Here is a 17,654-nt window from a genome sequence, read left to right on the forward strand (position 1 = left end):
AAAGGCCGAGACAGTCATTCGTAAGACCCATCAGGCTGCGGCCTGGGCCCTACGCTCAGCTACTGTGGCGTCCATCTTTAATAGAACCTCCTTGGTCTGGCTTAAACAGTTGCAGGGTAGGCTTGCCCCAGAGGACATGCGCCTTCACCAAGATATTACCAAATTGATGGCAGCCTTGGAATTTTCTGCGGATGCCACTCTTAGTGCAGCAAAATTTGCCTCTCGAGCTGTAGTCTCTAATGTGGCATCCCAGCGTTTGCTGTGGCTTCGCCATTGGCAGGCTGACGTCAAGTCCAAATAGTGCCTTGCGTCCATGCACTTCAAGGGTGGGGCCTTGTTTGGATCTGTCCTAGATCCCATCCTCATTGAGACCAGGGATAAGCGTAAGGTTCTCCCTTCCACCAGTGGTCGCACCAATAGGAGACAACAGCCTTATAATAGACGACAGCCCTTTTGGGCCGGGGATTCCAGATTCGCTCCTGCTCCCTACATTCCCCACTACAACAGGGGGTTTTCCCAGTCGCAGGACCGCGGCCAGGATCGCACGGGGGCGAGGGATAGGGGTCGCCAGCAGACCCAGGCGCAGTCCCAGGCTAGAAGGCCATTTCGTGGAGCTGGCAACCGGTCCTTTCGGAGGTAACGGTGACTCACAAGGGGAGGAACCCATTGGATGCCGCCTCCTGGCCTTCACTCATCAGTGGGCGGAGATCACGTCCGACGCCTGGGCCCTTCACGTAGTGAGGCTGGGCCTCACTCTAGAATTTCTCTCCATTCCCCCGAGGCGGTTCATCAAGTGCCCCGTACCCAGGTGCCCGACAAAAAGGCGTCTCATGGACACCGAAATACAACACCTTCTCACCATCAGGGCTGTAGAGCAGGTACCAATGGGTCAAGAGGGGCTAGGATTTTACTCCATCTTGTTCCTTGTGCCCAAGAACTCGGGATGGCGGGCCATCCTAGATTTGAAAAGGCTCAATTGGTACATCAAGTACCAAAACTTCAAAATGCAATCTCTCAAAAGCATATTGGCCTCCATCCGCCAAGGCGACATGATGACATCAGTCGACATCAAGGAAGCATACCTCCACGTGCCCATCCATCCGGCACATCGGAGATTTCTACGCGTCCAGTTCAATGGCCGTCACTTTCAGTACCGGGCCTTACCCTTCGGCCTGTCATCGGCCCCTCGCACGTTTACCAAACTCCTGGCAGTCGTAGCGGCATCACTTCGCCCAGTCCCAATACAAGTGAATTGTTATTTGGACGACATCTTGGTTCTGTCTCCATCTCGGAACCAGGCCCTACGGGATCTGCAGGCCACAATGGACTCGCTGCGCAGTCACGGGTTCGTCCTCAACCTCCCCAAGAGTCACCTGCAGCCGACCACATCGCTGCTCCACCTGGGGACCATCGTCAATTCAGTAACGTGCGAAGTCTCCCTGTCTCCAGAGAGGCGACAGAGCATCCAGCACCTGGCGAATCAGGTACTATCTCAGAGACTCTTACCATTGGCAACACTGTCCAAATTACTGGGAAAAATGATTTCTTGTATCAATGTGGTTCCCTCGGCCAGGTTCCATGCACGCCCACTTCAATGGTTCCTGCTTCCCTTCCAGAGGGCGCACACCAGCCATTCCCAGATCAAGGTTCGGTTCCCACCCAAACCTCCCAGGTCTCTCCGGGGGTGGACATCCTTCAAACTCCTCCAAGGGTGCCCTTTCAAGGAACCGGACCGCATCCAAATTACAATGGATGCCAGCCTATTTGGGTGGGGGGACCATGCCCTGGGCCGAGTCGCTCAAGGACGCTGGTCGAGCCAGGAGCTGGCAAACAGCATCAATTGGCTGGACCTACGCGCCATCTGCCTAGCCCTCCAAGAGTTTTGGGACATTGTATCACACAACCACGTGCTGGTTTTGACCAACAGTGTAGCCTCCCAGGCCCATGCCAACCGCCAAGGGGGTACCCACTCCAGGGCCCTGATGCTAGAGGCGGAGAAGCTGCATCACTGGGCGGAGAACAGACTGTTATCAATTTGGACGGAGCACATCTCGGGCGTTGCCAACATGCAGGCGGACTGGCTAAGCAGAGCCACCGTGGATCAAGCGGAGTGGCAACTTCACCCCGACATCTTCCAGGAACTCTCTCGCCGGTTCAGCCATCCCGAGGTGGATCTGTTGGCGCAACCTCACAACGTGCAACTACCGCGATTTTACACCAGGTACCAGACTCCCGGGGTGGAGAGGGTGGATGCTCTACGCAGTCCGTGGCTGGCCGGCCTCCTTTACGCCTTTCCTCCCCTCCCGATCCTCCCGTCGGTCATCCAGAAGATCCTGACGGAACAGGCGGAAGTGCTGTTGGTTGTCCCGATGTGGTCCAGACGACCCTGGTATGCAGACCTCGTGCACCTGTTGGTGTCACATCCGTGGAGGATTCCGGACGACCGGATCCAGCTCAACCAGGGGGCTCTCATTCACCTGAACCCCCAGCTACTGCAGTTAGCCGTGTGGCACGTGAGCGGGCTATTCTGATCGGCCTTCACTATTCAAGTAAAGTTATTGACACTATCCAGGCAGCCCGACGACCATCTACTACACGTATATATGGGGCCACCTGGCAGGCCTTCTGCAGGTGGTGCCGCCGCACCGGTGCTGACCCTATCAGGGCTTCGGTGCCCCAAGTCTTAGACTTTTTGCAATCAGGACTTGACAAGGGCTTAGCACCCAACACGCTTCGCCGGCAGGTCGCAGCATTATCCACGGTGATTGGGGGTGGCCAGGGCCGCTCCTTGTCTCAGCACTCACGGGTCAAGTCTTTCCTGAAGGGTGCAGCTAATCTGAGGCCCCAGACAGTGCACCGTTATCCTACCTGGGACTTGACCTTGGTCCTCAGGGCGCTCACATCTGCCCCATTCGAGCCCATTCACTCCATCAGCATTCGGTTACTGACGCTTAAAATTGTGTTCCTGGTGGCCATTACATCGGCCAGGAGGGTGTCGGAGTTGGCGCTCTCGGTTCGTGCGGACCTCTGCATATTTCATCCTAACAGAGTTGTCCTCCGTTTGGACCCAGCCTTCCTCCCGAAGGTCAACACGTTGTTCCACAGGGCTCAGGAGCTCATCCTCCCGGACTTTTGCCCACGCCCTTCCCATCCTCAGGAGCGCCAGTGACATCATTTGGATGTTCTCAGAACTCTTTGACGCTATGTGAAGCGCATGGCATCGTTCAGGAGGTCGGAGGCAATGTTTGTTTCATTCCAGCCATCATCCATGGGACAGAAGGTGTCTTCCCACACCATCGGCCGATGGTTAAAGGCGTGCATCGCTCTGGCGTATGACAGCCATTCCCGACCGGTTCCCAGGCGTATTACTCCTCATTCTACCAGGAGTGCTGCCACCACGGCGGCCTGGGCTACGCAAGCCTCAGTGGAAGAGACTTGCAGGGCTGCTACTTGGTCGTCGCCTTCACCATTTATTCGACACTACAAGATTGATGTGTATGCCTCGCCAGAGGCCTCCTTTGGGCGGAGAGTGCTGCAGAGGGTTCTTTCTTCTCCGGAGGATCCTGACCAGCCTAACTCCCACCCTGGAACTTAATTGCTTTGGCATGTCCCATGCTTGGATTCCCCAAGCAGCACACAGGAGAACGACCATTGACTTACCTGAACGGTCCTTCTATGTGTGCTGCGAGGGGAATCCAAACCTGCCCGCAGTTTCGGCTGGCCAGGGCTACACCTTGACGCTGACTCAATGACTAACCTTGCTATTTTCTTGACTGGACTACTCTGGACGTGACTCTTAATACCTGTTTTGGATACGACCATAAGTGACATTGACATACATCTTTCAACGGCTGACTTCGTACAAAACTGACCCATCCAGTCAGAGGAGGCGTGGTCAACATTTACATACTCAATCTCTAGGCTAATGGACAAAGTTAACCATGCTTGGATTCCCCTCGCAGCACACATAGAAGGATGGTTCAGGTAAGTCAACGGTCAATTCATAATAATAGGGCACATTTCTCAGTAATGCTGAATGACAAAGAATAGAAAGGTGAGATACAAGAGAAAGAGCTCAGGCCAAAACATGGCAGAAGATAATGCAATCTAATATACTCTTGGCATGGCGGTTTCTGTTGCTCTTTAGAATTAGGGAACACGGAAGCTCTTGTCTGTTGAAGAAATGGACAAGGCTGGAAATCTGCCTTGAGAGTTGACTCTTGATGTCTTAGACGTGCATCCAGGTATTAAAGCAATGCCCTTGTGCTTAAAAGCAACTATCCAGTATTGTGATGTATTTGCTGAAAACTGTTGTATCCTTTGGCATCTTTTTCAATTCTCTCCTTTCCTTCCAGGAAGCAATTCTGCCGATAACGTCAATACCCTCATTGATTTGGAGGGATTGGAGGTTTCAAATGTGCCACCACAACCACCATCACCACTCCTTATGTCAAATGCAACACCAACCCTAACTCCAGCTCCAGCCTTATCAGAGATCCCCATCCTCCCACCCCCGCCTCAGGCAACTGGTCACTCCCGGAGTCATTCAGTCGGCTATGCTGAATCCATTGCTACTCAGTCAACTAGTGCAGCCAATTCCCTCTCTCTGCTTGATGAGGAACTCCTGTGTTTAGGTCAGTTGGATGTGGTTTGAGGGTATTTAATGTGTAGCTAGGAAGCCATGCTGCTGTGGATACTTTGTCCACAATCTGGTAAAAGGAAGGTCTTTGTCGCAATGCATTAAATAAGCCTGTTTTCTGGACTAGAATATCACTGAGAGCTAAGGAAGACAGCATAGGCAAAGTAGTACTCTGTTTTGAATGCTGCCACTGTATTAAGATAAGAAAGACAGAGAGAGATGGAATGCCATAAGCTAAATGGAAACGTTATGAGTCTTCTTTTTCCCAACTGCTGTATCTACAGCAGGCATGTCAAACTCGATTGCATTGTGGGCCACATCAGGGTTGTGTTTGACCTCAGGAGGTGGGGGGGGGGGCATGGCCAGAGGACATGACCAGCTCGACATTACTCGTGTTGGGGGCATCTGTGGTGGCCTCAGTGCTCTGCCAGTGAAAGTGGAGTTCGGGAGAGCCACATGCGGCCCTCCTGATTTCAGTTTTTGCCGGCAGAGGCCCTGCATGCCGGTCCTTTGCTGTTCCCAGGGCAGCCCCATGGGCCAGGTCTAACCACCCTATGGTCCTGATTCAGCCCACGGGCCTTGAGTTTGACACCCCTGATCTACAGTAATTGGGTAGCGTCCACGGGTAGCATATGTATGTGTTTATTTAATAAATGTATATAGGGTACCCATCTCATATACACCGCTCTGGGCGACTCCCGATTAAAATTGAATATAAAACAAAACAGCCAGAATTAAAAAAAAAAATCATAAAAATGGCATCTGAGAAATAAAAACTCAAATTAGCCATGAAACAAGCTCACTTGTTTTATCCAAGCCCTGGGCTTGAAAGCAAAGTCAGGTTAATGTTAGGATTGGACTAGGTCTAATTGTGGAGGGGTGGTGGTGATGTTCCAGAGAACAGGCACCATGGCAGAAAAGGATTTAATGCTGGATCAAGATGATGCTCTCTCTCAGACAGGATCTGGAATATACCTCCCCTGGACGGGTAGATTACACTGGGGTCTTTTGAGAAGGCATGTGATAGTATTTATTTGTTTGAATGAGCTGGGAGCAATAAAATTACTCATACTCTCAGAAGAATATCTGTAACGCCCTACTTGCTTCTGCTCCTAGTTGTTGAGTAACAAATGCGGTCTAAACAGTAATAGTTGTGCAGTTAAAGAGCAGTAGAAAAAATAAAAAATTAAGAAATGGCTGTGTGAATTGGCCCAATGTCTATTTTTTAACAGGTTTTCAAAGAGTCGCTGAGCTGAATGTAAGCATGAAATCTGTCAGGGAGAGGGTGATATTGCAATTAACTCCCCACCCCCACCTCTGTCCTTCATCTCACAACATAGCACTCTTGGATACTGTCTTGGAGAACGAGGGTTTGTTCAAGGACCCACAGTATAAAATGTACCTAAACTTGGATTTGCACTTGGGTCCACAGCCTAAATGCAAAATACCGCATGCCTCATCAGCTTACTTAAGAGTTTTTTCCTACTAAAATGTGACTTGCCTTTATCCCTTCCCATTCCTAACACTGTTTTTTCTCCCCACTCAGGCCTCAATGACCCTGCTCAAAGTGTAGTAAAAGAATCAGTGGAAGCAAATCAGTGGAACCTGCTCCAGGTATTTTGTTTTCTGTACACTACTAGGTTTTAGGGCTGTGCAGCCATTTAGATTCCAAAGAGATGTACTGAATTTGGCAGGCAGGTAAATATAGAGTTCTTGGATACGAGATGGGCAGCAAATACATTACATATTGTGTGTGTGTGTGTGTGTGTGTGTGTGTGTGTGTGTGTGTGTGTGTGTGTGTGTGTAATGTTTGTCAAGGCACCTGGTATGCCCCAAATATGGGAGGGAGCATACTGCTTCCCTTTTGCCTTTCAGCTCCACCCTAGGAACCTTCCAGGCCAAAACCATTTTGTATTGAATTTTTTGCTGATAAATAAATGAAGGGAGATTAGTATAGATCTATTTCAAGCTATTTAGCTCTCATCAGCTAGCCATACCCTTACTGGGATTTGAAACAGCTTGAAATAGATCTATACTAGTCTCCCTTCATTTATTTATTAGCCAAAAATGTATATATACAATATATATGAACGTGTTTGTATGTGTGTTCAGGCATAATTCTGGAATGCCTCGAGCAATTTCAACCAAACGTCGTACACAGATGATAAGTCATTGTACACAGGTAAGACACCCCTAAAACTCCTCAGGGTGTGTGTTCTGTTAAGATACAGCCTGTTGTGCCTTAAAATGGCTTCTATTGTACACAGTACTTCATGGCTTCACAGTACTCCACAAGGGAGCTCCTTCTGGTAAGGGGGAAAATCCAAAGTTAGAAATTACGTTTGGTCCGGACATTTCCCCCCTATAAATAAAAACCCAGGCAATTCCAGGTTATCGGCTAGTAAATAAATAAAATACAACATTTATCTGCAGTTCTTTAAAGCAACCACACCTTTTCCTGAGGTTTGTGACTATAAAGCAGGGGTGTCAAACTCGCATCACATGATGTATTGGGACTTTCCCCCCTCCCTTCGCTAAATGGGGCATGGCCACAGCGTGATGCATCTGGCCTGCAGGCTGGGAGCTTGAAAACACTGGCATAAAGAGTTACAGATAGATGCCACCTTTGTTCCTTCTTCTGCTCAGAATCACATTTTTGAATTAAATTTGAAATGCTGCATAACTTCCTCGGTTTATACTTCAGAAGATTTTTAGGAAAATATCCAGAATGATTCTGTCCTAAATAGAATTGTCCTTTATTTTTCTGGCTTATTCCATTGTTAGAGGATGCAGTAATGAAGAGTATCCTATTTTCCATAGGAGATACAGATCAGATTTATTTTCCATAATTGTTTCTATAACAAGGCAACCCATTTGAAATAGAGAAGAGCTTTTTAAAAACCTGTTGTGCCCTTGGCTTCCTTCCCCTCATCCTTTGTATAGAGCAGAGGTGTCAAACTCAAGGCCTGTGGGGTGCTTAGATCTGGCCCATGTCACTTGTGTCGGGAACCCCTGTGGTGGCCTGAGCACTCTGCCAGTGAAAACGGAGCTTGGGAGCCTGCAGCGGCCTCCTGTAACCCTCTGTCAGTAGCTTGGGAACTCCATTTTCGCTGGCAGGGCGCTTGGTTCACCACAGACGCCGCCGACATGAGTGACATCAAGCTGGCCATGGCTACCCTGGCCATGCCCACTTGGTCCCAAAGGTCAAACACAACCCTGAATGAAATCCTCAATGCAGTGGTGAAATTCATTTTTTTTTACTACCAGTTCTGTGGGGCGTGGCTTGTGGGGCGTGGCACGGGAAGGATACTGCAAAATCCCTATTCTCTCCTCGCTCTGGGGCTAGCCAGAGGTGGCATTTGCCGGTTCTCTGAACTACTCAAAATTTCCGCTACTGGTTCTCCAGAACCTGTCAGAACCTGCTGGATTTTACCCCTGCCTCAATGAAATCGAGTTTGACACCCCTGGTATAGAGGAATACACACGGCCTGATGAAGGCCATTCTAGAGTGTGATAACAGAAGAGAGGTGAAATACTGCAGCGGTACATCTCTTTCCTGTGTTGCAGAATGAGCCAGTAGATCTGGACTTCTTGAATCCAAAGCCAGTTTCTGTTCCTTGCAACTCTGCAGTGAACCTGCTTCTTTCATCTGTGTCACAGCCCGGATGTGGAGCATCAGTACCTCTTCCTTCTACCTTCACAGCCCCTCAGCCTGTTTCCAGTATGTCTGCTCCTACCTCAGTCTCATTCATCTTTTCCACCGGACCATCACTTGGCTCTTTAAGTACAATGCCTGTAGCTCCAGGTTACTTTGGCTCAGCAATGGGAATGAATGAATTGCACAAGATAGACCCATTAAATCATCTTCTAGAGGAAAACAAAGGGTAAGGGTTGGTGTTTTTTTCCCTCTGTTCTCTCTGCTTGATAATGGCTCTTTCTCTTGTTTAAATTAAAAATGGGGAATGAGGGCATTTGCTTTAATGTCAGTTTTCAATATTTGGGTCTATTTTATTAAATGGTTCCTTAAAATAAGCCTCTGGGCTTGGCACATAAATTACTCTTTAATCTTCCCGTGGCTGTGGTTCAGCGCCTGTGCTACTGCAAAGAGTGTGGGGGTCAATTATCTATCCATCTTCTCCACCAGCTAAGAATATATTCCTTTGAGCACCACTGATGAAGATACAATACAGCAGTATTGTATCTTCAAAGGGCCATTTTCTGTGACAGGAATTGATATTAACCATAAGCATTTCCAATGATTTGTCCTCTCCCCCACCCCCCATTAAACAATACATGAACAAAGGGTGACAATATCTGTCTTGTCTATATTTTAAATTTACATTCAAGCTGCCTTGAGTCCCGTTTGGTGACCTTATACTTTAAATAAATCAGTGTTACTATTAGCCTGTGTGTAAATTAGGTAATTATCTGGAATCCTCCTTTCAGGTCTTCAGCTCCAGCAGCCGTAACGGCCTCTACAGTCCCTGCTGCTACTTCTGCACTTCTGGCATCTGCCACAGGATTGCCACTCACTGTTCCAGGAGTCCCTCAAGTTCCATATCCAGGAAGTCCCATCTTTCAATCAGCCCTGTTCCAGCAACAAGGAAGTCCCTTGAAAGGACCTGAGATCTCCTTGGCCAATATCCATGTTCCACTGGAATCAATTAAGCCAAGTATGGGTCATTGCTGGCCAGTATCTGTTTAATGGTGAAGTAAAGGGTGCCTATTTTTATTCTCAGGGGAAAAAACATAGTTCTTCACAAACACACCCCTTTTGTCGGTGTAGATGTGGTGTCCTTCATTCTATGTAATGAAGGTGTGGATTCTTTTTTTTAACCTGGTTTATCCTTTTAGTTTTCAAAAACATAAGCTTCTTATCCTGGGAGCAAATGCTGGAAATAACGCTGTATGTACTCCCCTGCCTCTTTATTGCCGTTCGACACTAAATGTCTGTTAACAGGTTGTTGTTTTTAAAGCATTTTGCTGCAATAAATTGAAGCAAAAGAAATTTATAGTAAAGTGATGCTATTTTTGAGGTAGTTCTTCTATCTGTTTAGGGAAATATTTAGGGAAATTTAGAAAAATAAGTGTGGTCCACCTAATCTGTTTGCAATGTTTATCCTTACATTTGTAATCAGTGAGAGCTATTTATTGAGGATGGTGGGGTGGAGACATGGGGACAGTGGCGAGTGTCACCAAAGAGGTAGCCCCTTTTCTCTTGTAGTGAGACTAAGGATTCATTAAGTATGACATTCGAAGTCCTTGAATCTTAACACTCAACTCAAGAATTATTTCTTGCCTTTATTCAAAAGGCTTAGTGCTTTCTCTGTTAGGCAGACTCTGCTATCCCTCCATCACTTTTTCCAGCTTTCTCCATCCTATAAGTGGACCTTATTTTCATGGTTTAAAGATAGTGGCACTAAGGACACAGGCTCAAATCACATGCAGTTACTTGAGATGCCCTACCCCATCCACAACACTGAACTGCATGCCTCTCTAGAGTCATATTTTGATCTGTTGGTGCCTATTCTTAGTTTAGGCCCCTAACATTCATGCTGATGACTGCCGCTGGATTGGACTCTCAGATAAAATAGCAATAGTAATAGTACCTAGACTTATACACCACTTCATAGTGCTTTGTAGCCCTCTGTAAGCGGTTTACAGAGTCAGCATATTGCCGCCAATAATTGGCTCCTCATTTTACCTACTTTGGAAGGATGGAAAGCTGAGTCAACCTTGAGCTGGTGAGGATCGAACTGCTGGCAGTCGGTATTATTATTATTAACATGATGTAAAAAATATATTGGCAGGGACCTTGGAGGCATTCTAGTCCACCGCCCTCCTTAGGCAGGAAACCCTACAGCATTTCAGATAAATGGTTATCTAATCTCTTCTTAAAAACTTCCAGTGTTGGAGCATTTGTGCATCTGACAATAAAGGTTTAAATTGAATTGAATTGAATTTACAACTTCTGGAGGCAAGTTGTTCCACTGATTAATTGTTCTAACTGTCAGGAAATTTCTCCTTAGTTCTAGGTTGCTTCTCTCCTTGATTAGTTTCCTCCTATTGCTTCTTGTTCTACCCTCAGGTGCCTTGGAGAATAGTTTCACTCCCTCTTCTTTGTGGCAACCCCTGAGATATTGGAACACTGCTATCATGTCTCCCCTAGTCCTTCTTTTCATCAAACTTGACATAAAGGGGAACAGTGGGAAGCATTTTGAGATTGCACGATTCTGTTATGACTGTTTAATAATAATAATAATAATAATAATAATAATAATAATAATAATAATAATAATAATAATAATAATAGTCGTGACCTCCATGGCATTGGTTTCTTAGTCTAGTCACCCTCATAGAACTGACAGGCATGAGAGGAAGGAGAGCATGGGTTGCGGTAATCCTTATGAGATGAAGACTTTATGGTGATTAGCATATCTGCTCTTCAGGAATGATATGCCTTCCTCAAGGATGAGTGATAGCATTGACATCTAGTAGGGGAGTGGGAAACTCAGATCCCCATGGAGGGCCCAGCTTTATTTTTTTTAACAACCTGTTTGAAAGCTAGGTTGCAACTTCTGTTGCGACACAGTCACCCTGTCAAAGTCCATGCTGTTTATTCTATATTGCTTTTCTACCACATAAACACTTCCTTCGCCTTGCAGGCAGTGTTCTTCCCGTGACTGCTTATGACAAGAATGGTTTGCGTATTCTGCTGCACTTTGCCAAGGAGTGTCCTCCCGGGAGGCCTGACGTGTTGGTGGTGGTGGTATCGATGCTGAACACAGCACCTCTTCCGATCAAGAATATTGTGCTACAAGCTGCGGTGCCAAAGGTGGGGGAAAGAAGATAACAGTTGGCCAAGAACCAAGCGGAGGAAGAATGTAGAATTCTTTTATGGGTGCAGGCAGAAGCTAAGACTTCCCAGCAAGGAATCCCTCTGGGTCACAGGGCTAAATCAAAGATAGATACTCCACCTAAGGGGAAGCAAGAATCTTTGTGCTACCATTTTGCAGGCTTCTTGTTCCCAGTTACTGCATTAGGACCAGAGGTGGCATTCAGCAGTTTCCGGTAGCGGAAATTTCGAGAAGTTTGGAGAACCGGTAAATACCACCTCTGACTGTCCCCGCCCCCATCTATTCTCTGCCTCCCGAGTCCCAGGTGATCGGGAGGGAATGGGGATTTTACAGTATCTTCCCCTGCCATGCCCACCAAGCCATGCCATGCCCACCAAGCCACACCCCCAGAACCGGTAGTAAAATTTTGAATCTCACCACTCTTAGGGCATCTTTGGATACTGTTGATTTCCACGGAGTCTCTGATAATTTCTTCAGCGGATCCCAAATTAATTATATCAAAGCAGTTAATACTAAGACAGCTGAGTGGTTTGGCCGCCTTTTAGAAAGTATTCCCAGTTTCCAGAGTGAGGTGTGGGAGGAGTAACAGATGGGTATTAACCCAGCCCCTTTGCCCTGGAGTCTTTTGAAGCCACGCCTCTGATCCTCCTCTCGCTCTCCCAGATTAACCTCAGACTCCAGCCCAGAAGGAGTGTTTCCTGACTCTCCCGCACTTTGGAAATCTAGACGTTTTTTAGCGTAAGTTTTTTCCTTTAGCAATCTTTCTCTCATCAAGAAGCTTCCAGCGCTGCATCTCTCCTCCAACGTGCTCAGCACTACTAGCGAAGGCCTTGCTGCCCGGCTAGCACGTGCACGCTCCCCAAGTGGCCGGACGGTCGTGTAAAAGGGGAGGAAGCCTCCACACCGATCGAAGTGCGTGGAGAGGCCTTCGGACTGCAGCCGCCTGATCAGGCTCCGGAGGACCAGGGATCCACAGGGGATTGCCCCACCGCTCTCCAGCTTCAGGCAAGCTCGGGTCGCAGGCCGACGGCCGCCATTTTGAAAGGAGCACATGGCTGAGCGCATGACCGGCAATCATCTACGGTAGCCGGGAGCGCTCAAGAGGCACTGAGGAGGCCGGAAGAGGCCTAGAGCGGCCCCCACTCTGCCGGTGGTTCCGCAGAGGGGCCTGATTTTCAGTGCAGGCCGGTGCTCGAGCCGTGGATCGGCGGCTGGAAGAAGAAGCAGCTGAGCTGGCAGATACCGAGGAGAGATGAGCGGGAAAAAGAGTAAGTGCAAGGCGGACGTGGCGAGGAGCGGGGGTGCTGGGCCGAGATCCCTAGGGGACCCAGATCCAGACAAAGGGACCTCCAGGGGAGCTTCCCAGGCCACCAGAGGGAGGTCTCCCACCAGGAAGGGCACCCCCAGGGCATCCACTAAGGAGACTCGCCCTAAAGGGGGCAAAACTACCAGGGCCTCATCTAGGAGATTTAGGGTGACCATCAGCCCATCGCCTTCTAGGTCACGCTCCCCCCGCAGACTCCCTGCACTGGCTCCCCCAGGAGCTCAGGCAGAAGGCATAGCTCCATTTCGACCCCCCTTTTGCCTGCTCATTCCTCTGAAACGAGGGGGGGATCCCTTTGGTCGCAGGGTTTCCAGCCTAGCTAGGCCCAGACTGGCACCAAGTTCACCAGAGGCAAGGGATCACCTGCAACCTCCAGAACTCTGCCCTGCCCTCCCAGAGTTACCTGAGAGTTTTCAGGAAGTTTTAGCCAGGGCCTTAGCTCAAGTGATGGCCGCTGGGATGTAGCACCAACCCCAGGCCTCACAACAGGGATCATCCCGGGACCAGCCCAGGGATCATCAGACTCTTCCCAGAGCCTCTGTGGCCAAAGAGCACAGGTCCCCTTCTCCCTCCACTGCCAGTGAAGCCTCAGATTTAGAAGGGGAGCTGAAAGACGTGGGGTTCTCTGAGGATGAGGATGCTCAGTCTACAGAGGCCCCCAAGATCACGGGCCTGTTTCCCCCCTCCTTATTTAGTTCCCTACTCCGTAAGGCCAGGGACACAGCAGACCTGGATCCCCCACCAGAACCCAGGCCGACCATTGCCACACCTAGCACCAGTAAGGGTAGGAAAAAGGGTCCCTTTCATAGACCCCCGGTAAAGAAGGAGGGGATTCCAACTCCAGAGATGTTCATGGAGGTCCTAAAATCTCTGTGGGTCAAACCAGGATCCTTCCCCAATCCGGGGGGCAATGAGCGGAGGTTCTATAACCTCAACCCCTCCTTTGACCAGGCACTCCAGCTCCCGGAGGTGGACAACCCGATCGCCACTCTAGCCTCAGCCTCATCCGCGGTGATGGGAGACATTGCAAACTGCCTTAAGCCAGATAATAAGAAGACGGAAACTGTGATACGTAAAACATTCCAGGCAATAACCTGGGCCATTAGGGCGGCCGCTTCTGCTTCCTTTTTTAACAGATCCACGGTGTTGTGGCTGGAACAGCTGAGAGACAGTACACCGGCCACGGAGGTGCGGCTGCTGCAAGCCATTTCGAAGGTGCTGGCAGCCACACAATTCTCTGCGGACGCCACCCTGGATGCAGTTAAGTATGTGTCCCGAGCCTTATCTTCCTCCGTAGCGTCCAGGCACTTACTGTGGTTGCGCCACTGGCAGGCAGAGTCCCGAGCCAAATGGCACCTTGCAGGAGCAGATTATGTCGGGGACAAGCTGTTCGGTGCCTTGCTGGACCCACTTCTGGTGGAGTACAAAAACAAGAAGAAGGTTCTCCTAGCCACGACCAGACGGTCGGATAACTGACACGCCCCCTACCCCAGGAGAACATCCTTCCGCCAGCCTGATTCGGACGCTCAGACTCACAGGTACCAGTCCCCCAGGTTCCACAGACAGGGGGACAGACAGTTTTTTAGGGACAGATTCAGGGGCCAGCAGCAGGGCAAGCGGCCCTTTCAAGGAGGAGGCGGTCGCCCATTCCGCAGGTTCAAGTGATCCAACCCTATTGGTGATCGCCTCTCCCTTTTCGCGGATGCCTGGGAACGCATCACCTCTGACGAGTGGATCCTCCAGACGGTTAAGCTCGGGTTACACCTGGAGTTCCGCTCGCAATCCCCTTACATAAAATATAGGGGGGGGGTATACAGACAATAGACACAACAATACATAGAAGTAAAATAGTAAGCAACATTCATTCATCATTCGGGTGGGGACAGTTATCTTTGTCCCCAGGCCTGACGGGCTAGCCAGGTCTTAAGGGCTGTGCGGAAGGTCTGGACGGTGGTGAGGGTACGAATCTCCACGGGGAGATCGTTCCAAAGGGTCGGAGCTACTACTGAAAAGGCTCTCTTCCGTGTAGTTGCCAGTCGGCACTGACTGGCAGATGGAACTCGGAGGAGGCCTAATCTATGTGATCTAATTGGTCGCAGGGAGGTAATTGGCAGGAGGCGGTCTCTCAAGTACGCAGACCCACTACCATGAAGGGCTTTATGGGTGATAAGTAGCACCTTGAAGCGCACCCGGAGATCAACAGGTAGCCAGCGCAGCTCGCGGAGGATAGGTGTTATGTGGGTGAACCGAGGTGCACCCACAATTGCTCGCGCGGCTGCGTTCTGGACTAGCTGAAGTCGCCGGATGCTCTTCAAGGGCAGCCCCATGTAGAGCACATTGCAGTATTCCAGCCTAGAGGTCACAAGGGCCCGAGTGACTGTTGTGAGGGCCTCCCGGTTCAGGTAGGGTCGCAACTGGCGCACCAGGCGAACCTGGGCAAATGCCCCCCTGGTCACAGCCGTCAAATGGTGGTCAAAAGTCAGCTGTGGGTCCAGGAGGACTCCCAAGTTGCGAACCCTCTCTGAGGGGTATAAAGTTTGACCCCCCAGCCTTAGCGATGGAACACTGATCGAATTATTGGGAGGAAAGCACAACAGCCACTTGGTCTTCTCCGGGTTGAGTACAAGCTTGTTAGCCCTCATCCAGTCCATAACGGCCTCCAGGCCTCGGTTCATCACGTCCACCGCTTCATTGAGTTGGCATGGGGCGGACAGATACAATTGAGTATCGTCCGCGTATTGATGGTATCTTATCCCGTGCCTCCGAATGATCTCACCCAGCGGTTTCATGTAGATGTTAAATAATAGGGGGGATAAGACCGAACCCTGCGGCACCCCATATGTTAGGGGCCTAGGGGTCGATCTCTGCCCCCCCACCGACACCGACTGCGACCTGTCCGAGAGGTAGGAGGAGAACCACCGTAACACAGTGCCTCCCACCCCCACCTCTCGCAGTCGTCGCAGAAGGATACCATGGTCGATGGTATCGAAAGCCGCCGAGAGGTCGAGGAGAACCAGGATGGAGGCATGGCCTCCATCTCTGGCTCTCCAAAGATCATCGGTCAATGCGACCAAAGCGGTTTCTGTGCTGTAACCGGGTCTGAAGCCTGACTGGAAGGGGTCGAGATAGCTTGCTTCCTCCAAGGACCGCTGAAGCTGGAAGGCCACCACCTTCTCGACAACCTTCCCAACAAATGGGAGGTTGGAGACTGGACGGTAGTTGTTAAGGACAGCTGGATCCAAAGATGGCTTCTTCAGGAGGGGTCTCACCACCGCCGCTTTAAGTGCGGCGGGGAAGTGCCCCTCCCGAAGAGAGGCGGTAACAACCGCCTGGATCCAGCCTCGTGTCACCTCACTGCTGTTAGCGACCAGCCATGAGGGACACGGGTCCAGTACACAGGTGGAGGCACTCACAGCTCTCATGGCCTTGTCCACATCCCCAGGGGCAACATCCTGAAACTCAACCCAGAGGTGGTCTACCAATTCGTCCTCTTGTGCCTCGGCTGGAACTGCAGGGATGGAGTCCAAATCCGACCGAAACTGAGCAATTTTGTCCGCTAAGAATTGGGCATAATCCTCAGCTCTACCCTGCAAGGGTTCCCCCGTATCCCTCCTATTTAGGAGGGAACGGGTTATCCTAAACAGGGCGGCTGGGCGGGACTCAGCGGACGCAACCAAGGTGGCAATGTGAGATCTTTTTGCTGCCCTAAGTGCCCTGATGCCCTAACAACCAGCACTCCTTGGTGCTGGTTGTTAGGATTGCTCGGTTCGATTCGGATTTATCGGACCTCCATAGGTGCTCTAGGCGTCTCCTCCGGCGCTTCATCTCCCGGAGCTCCTCGGTGAACCAAGGAGGCTCCGGGATCCGCCACCTCGGAGGGGCCGTAGTGGCGCAATCCAGTCAAGGGTCTCCGATGCTGCCGAGTGCCAGGCAGCAACCAGAGTCTCCACCGGACTGTGGGCGAGAGTATCAGGAATGACCCCAAGCTCCGTCTGGAAAATCAGAGGCTCCATAAGTCGCCTGGGGCGGAACCACCTGGTCGGTTCCTCCTCCCTACAGTGGGGGTTTGGTCTCCGAAAGTCGAGCCTCAGTAGGCAGTGGTCTGACCACGACAGGGGTATGATCTCATTACCCCTCAGACCAAGATCACAAGTCCACTGCTCCGAGAGAAATACGAGGTCGAGCATGTGACCCGCTGAGTGGGTTGGGCCCCGAATTACCTGGGTCAAGCCCATGGCCGTCATGGAAGCCATGAACTCCTGCGCCCCATCAGAGTTTTCACCGAGCGAAGGCAAATTGAAGTCCCCCAAGACCATAAGTCTAGGGAACTCAATTGCCAGCTCGGCTACCGACTCGAGGAGCGAGGGGAGGGCTGCTGCAACGCTGTTGGGAGGCAGGTACGTTAACAGCAGACCCACTTGACCCTTGAGGTCCAACTTTACCAGCAGAGACTCACACCCGACAAGCTCCGGAGCAGGGATCCTACGAGGTGCTAACGACTCCCGGATAACGATAGCCACACCCCCACCCCTTCCCTGGGCTCTCGGCTGGTGCAGCACCTGAAATCCTTCTGGGCACATCTCTACGAGGGGGACTCCTCCCTCCGGGCCCAGCCAGGTTTCAGTAATACATGCCAGGTCTGCCCTCTCGTCTAAAATTAAGTCCCGGACGAGAGGAGCCTTGTGAACCACAGACCTGGCATTTAGCGACAGCAGCCTGAGACCAGGGTCCTGGTTACTCGCGCCATCTGGCCTCGGAGTGGAACTCATAGGGCCGGAAGGAGGGATCTCTGTAACGTAGCGAACCCTCCTTCCCCGGTAATGGCCAGCCCTAA

At 50.5% G+C, this 17,654-nt stretch overlaps 1 protein-coding gene across 6 annotated transcripts in view; it reads left to right on the forward strand.

The window, feature by feature from the left end:
- The window catches only part of GGA3 (golgi associated, gamma adaptin ear containing, ARF binding protein 3), a 53,410-nt gene that overhangs the window by 29,771 nt on the left and 5,985 nt on the right, over positions 1 to 17,654 (forward strand). For all 6 annotated transcript variants that reach the window (XM_087709966.1, XM_087709965.1, XM_087709964.1 and 3 more), the window contains 5 exons: positions 4,356 to 4,634; positions 6,186 to 6,253; positions 8,207 to 8,523; positions 9,086 to 9,312; positions 11,305 to 11,474. In XM_087709966.1, the coding sequence (XP_087566092.1) occupies positions 4,356 to 4,634; positions 6,186 to 6,253; positions 8,207 to 8,523; positions 9,086 to 9,312; positions 11,305 to 11,474 (1,061 nt within the window). The remainder of the gene's footprint in view (positions 1 to 4,355; positions 4,635 to 6,185; positions 6,254 to 8,206; positions 8,524 to 9,085; positions 9,313 to 11,304; positions 11,475 to 17,654) is intronic.

Source organism: Thamnophis sirtalis, unplaced genomic scaffold (assembly GCF_051295495.1).
Source record: "Thamnophis sirtalis isolate CommonGarterSnake01/CBP01778 unplaced genomic scaffold, rThaSir2_p1.2 scaffold_3, whole genome shotgun sequence".
NCBI classification, from domain to species: Eukaryota; Metazoa; Chordata; class Lepidosauria; order Squamata; family Natricidae; genus Thamnophis; species Thamnophis sirtalis.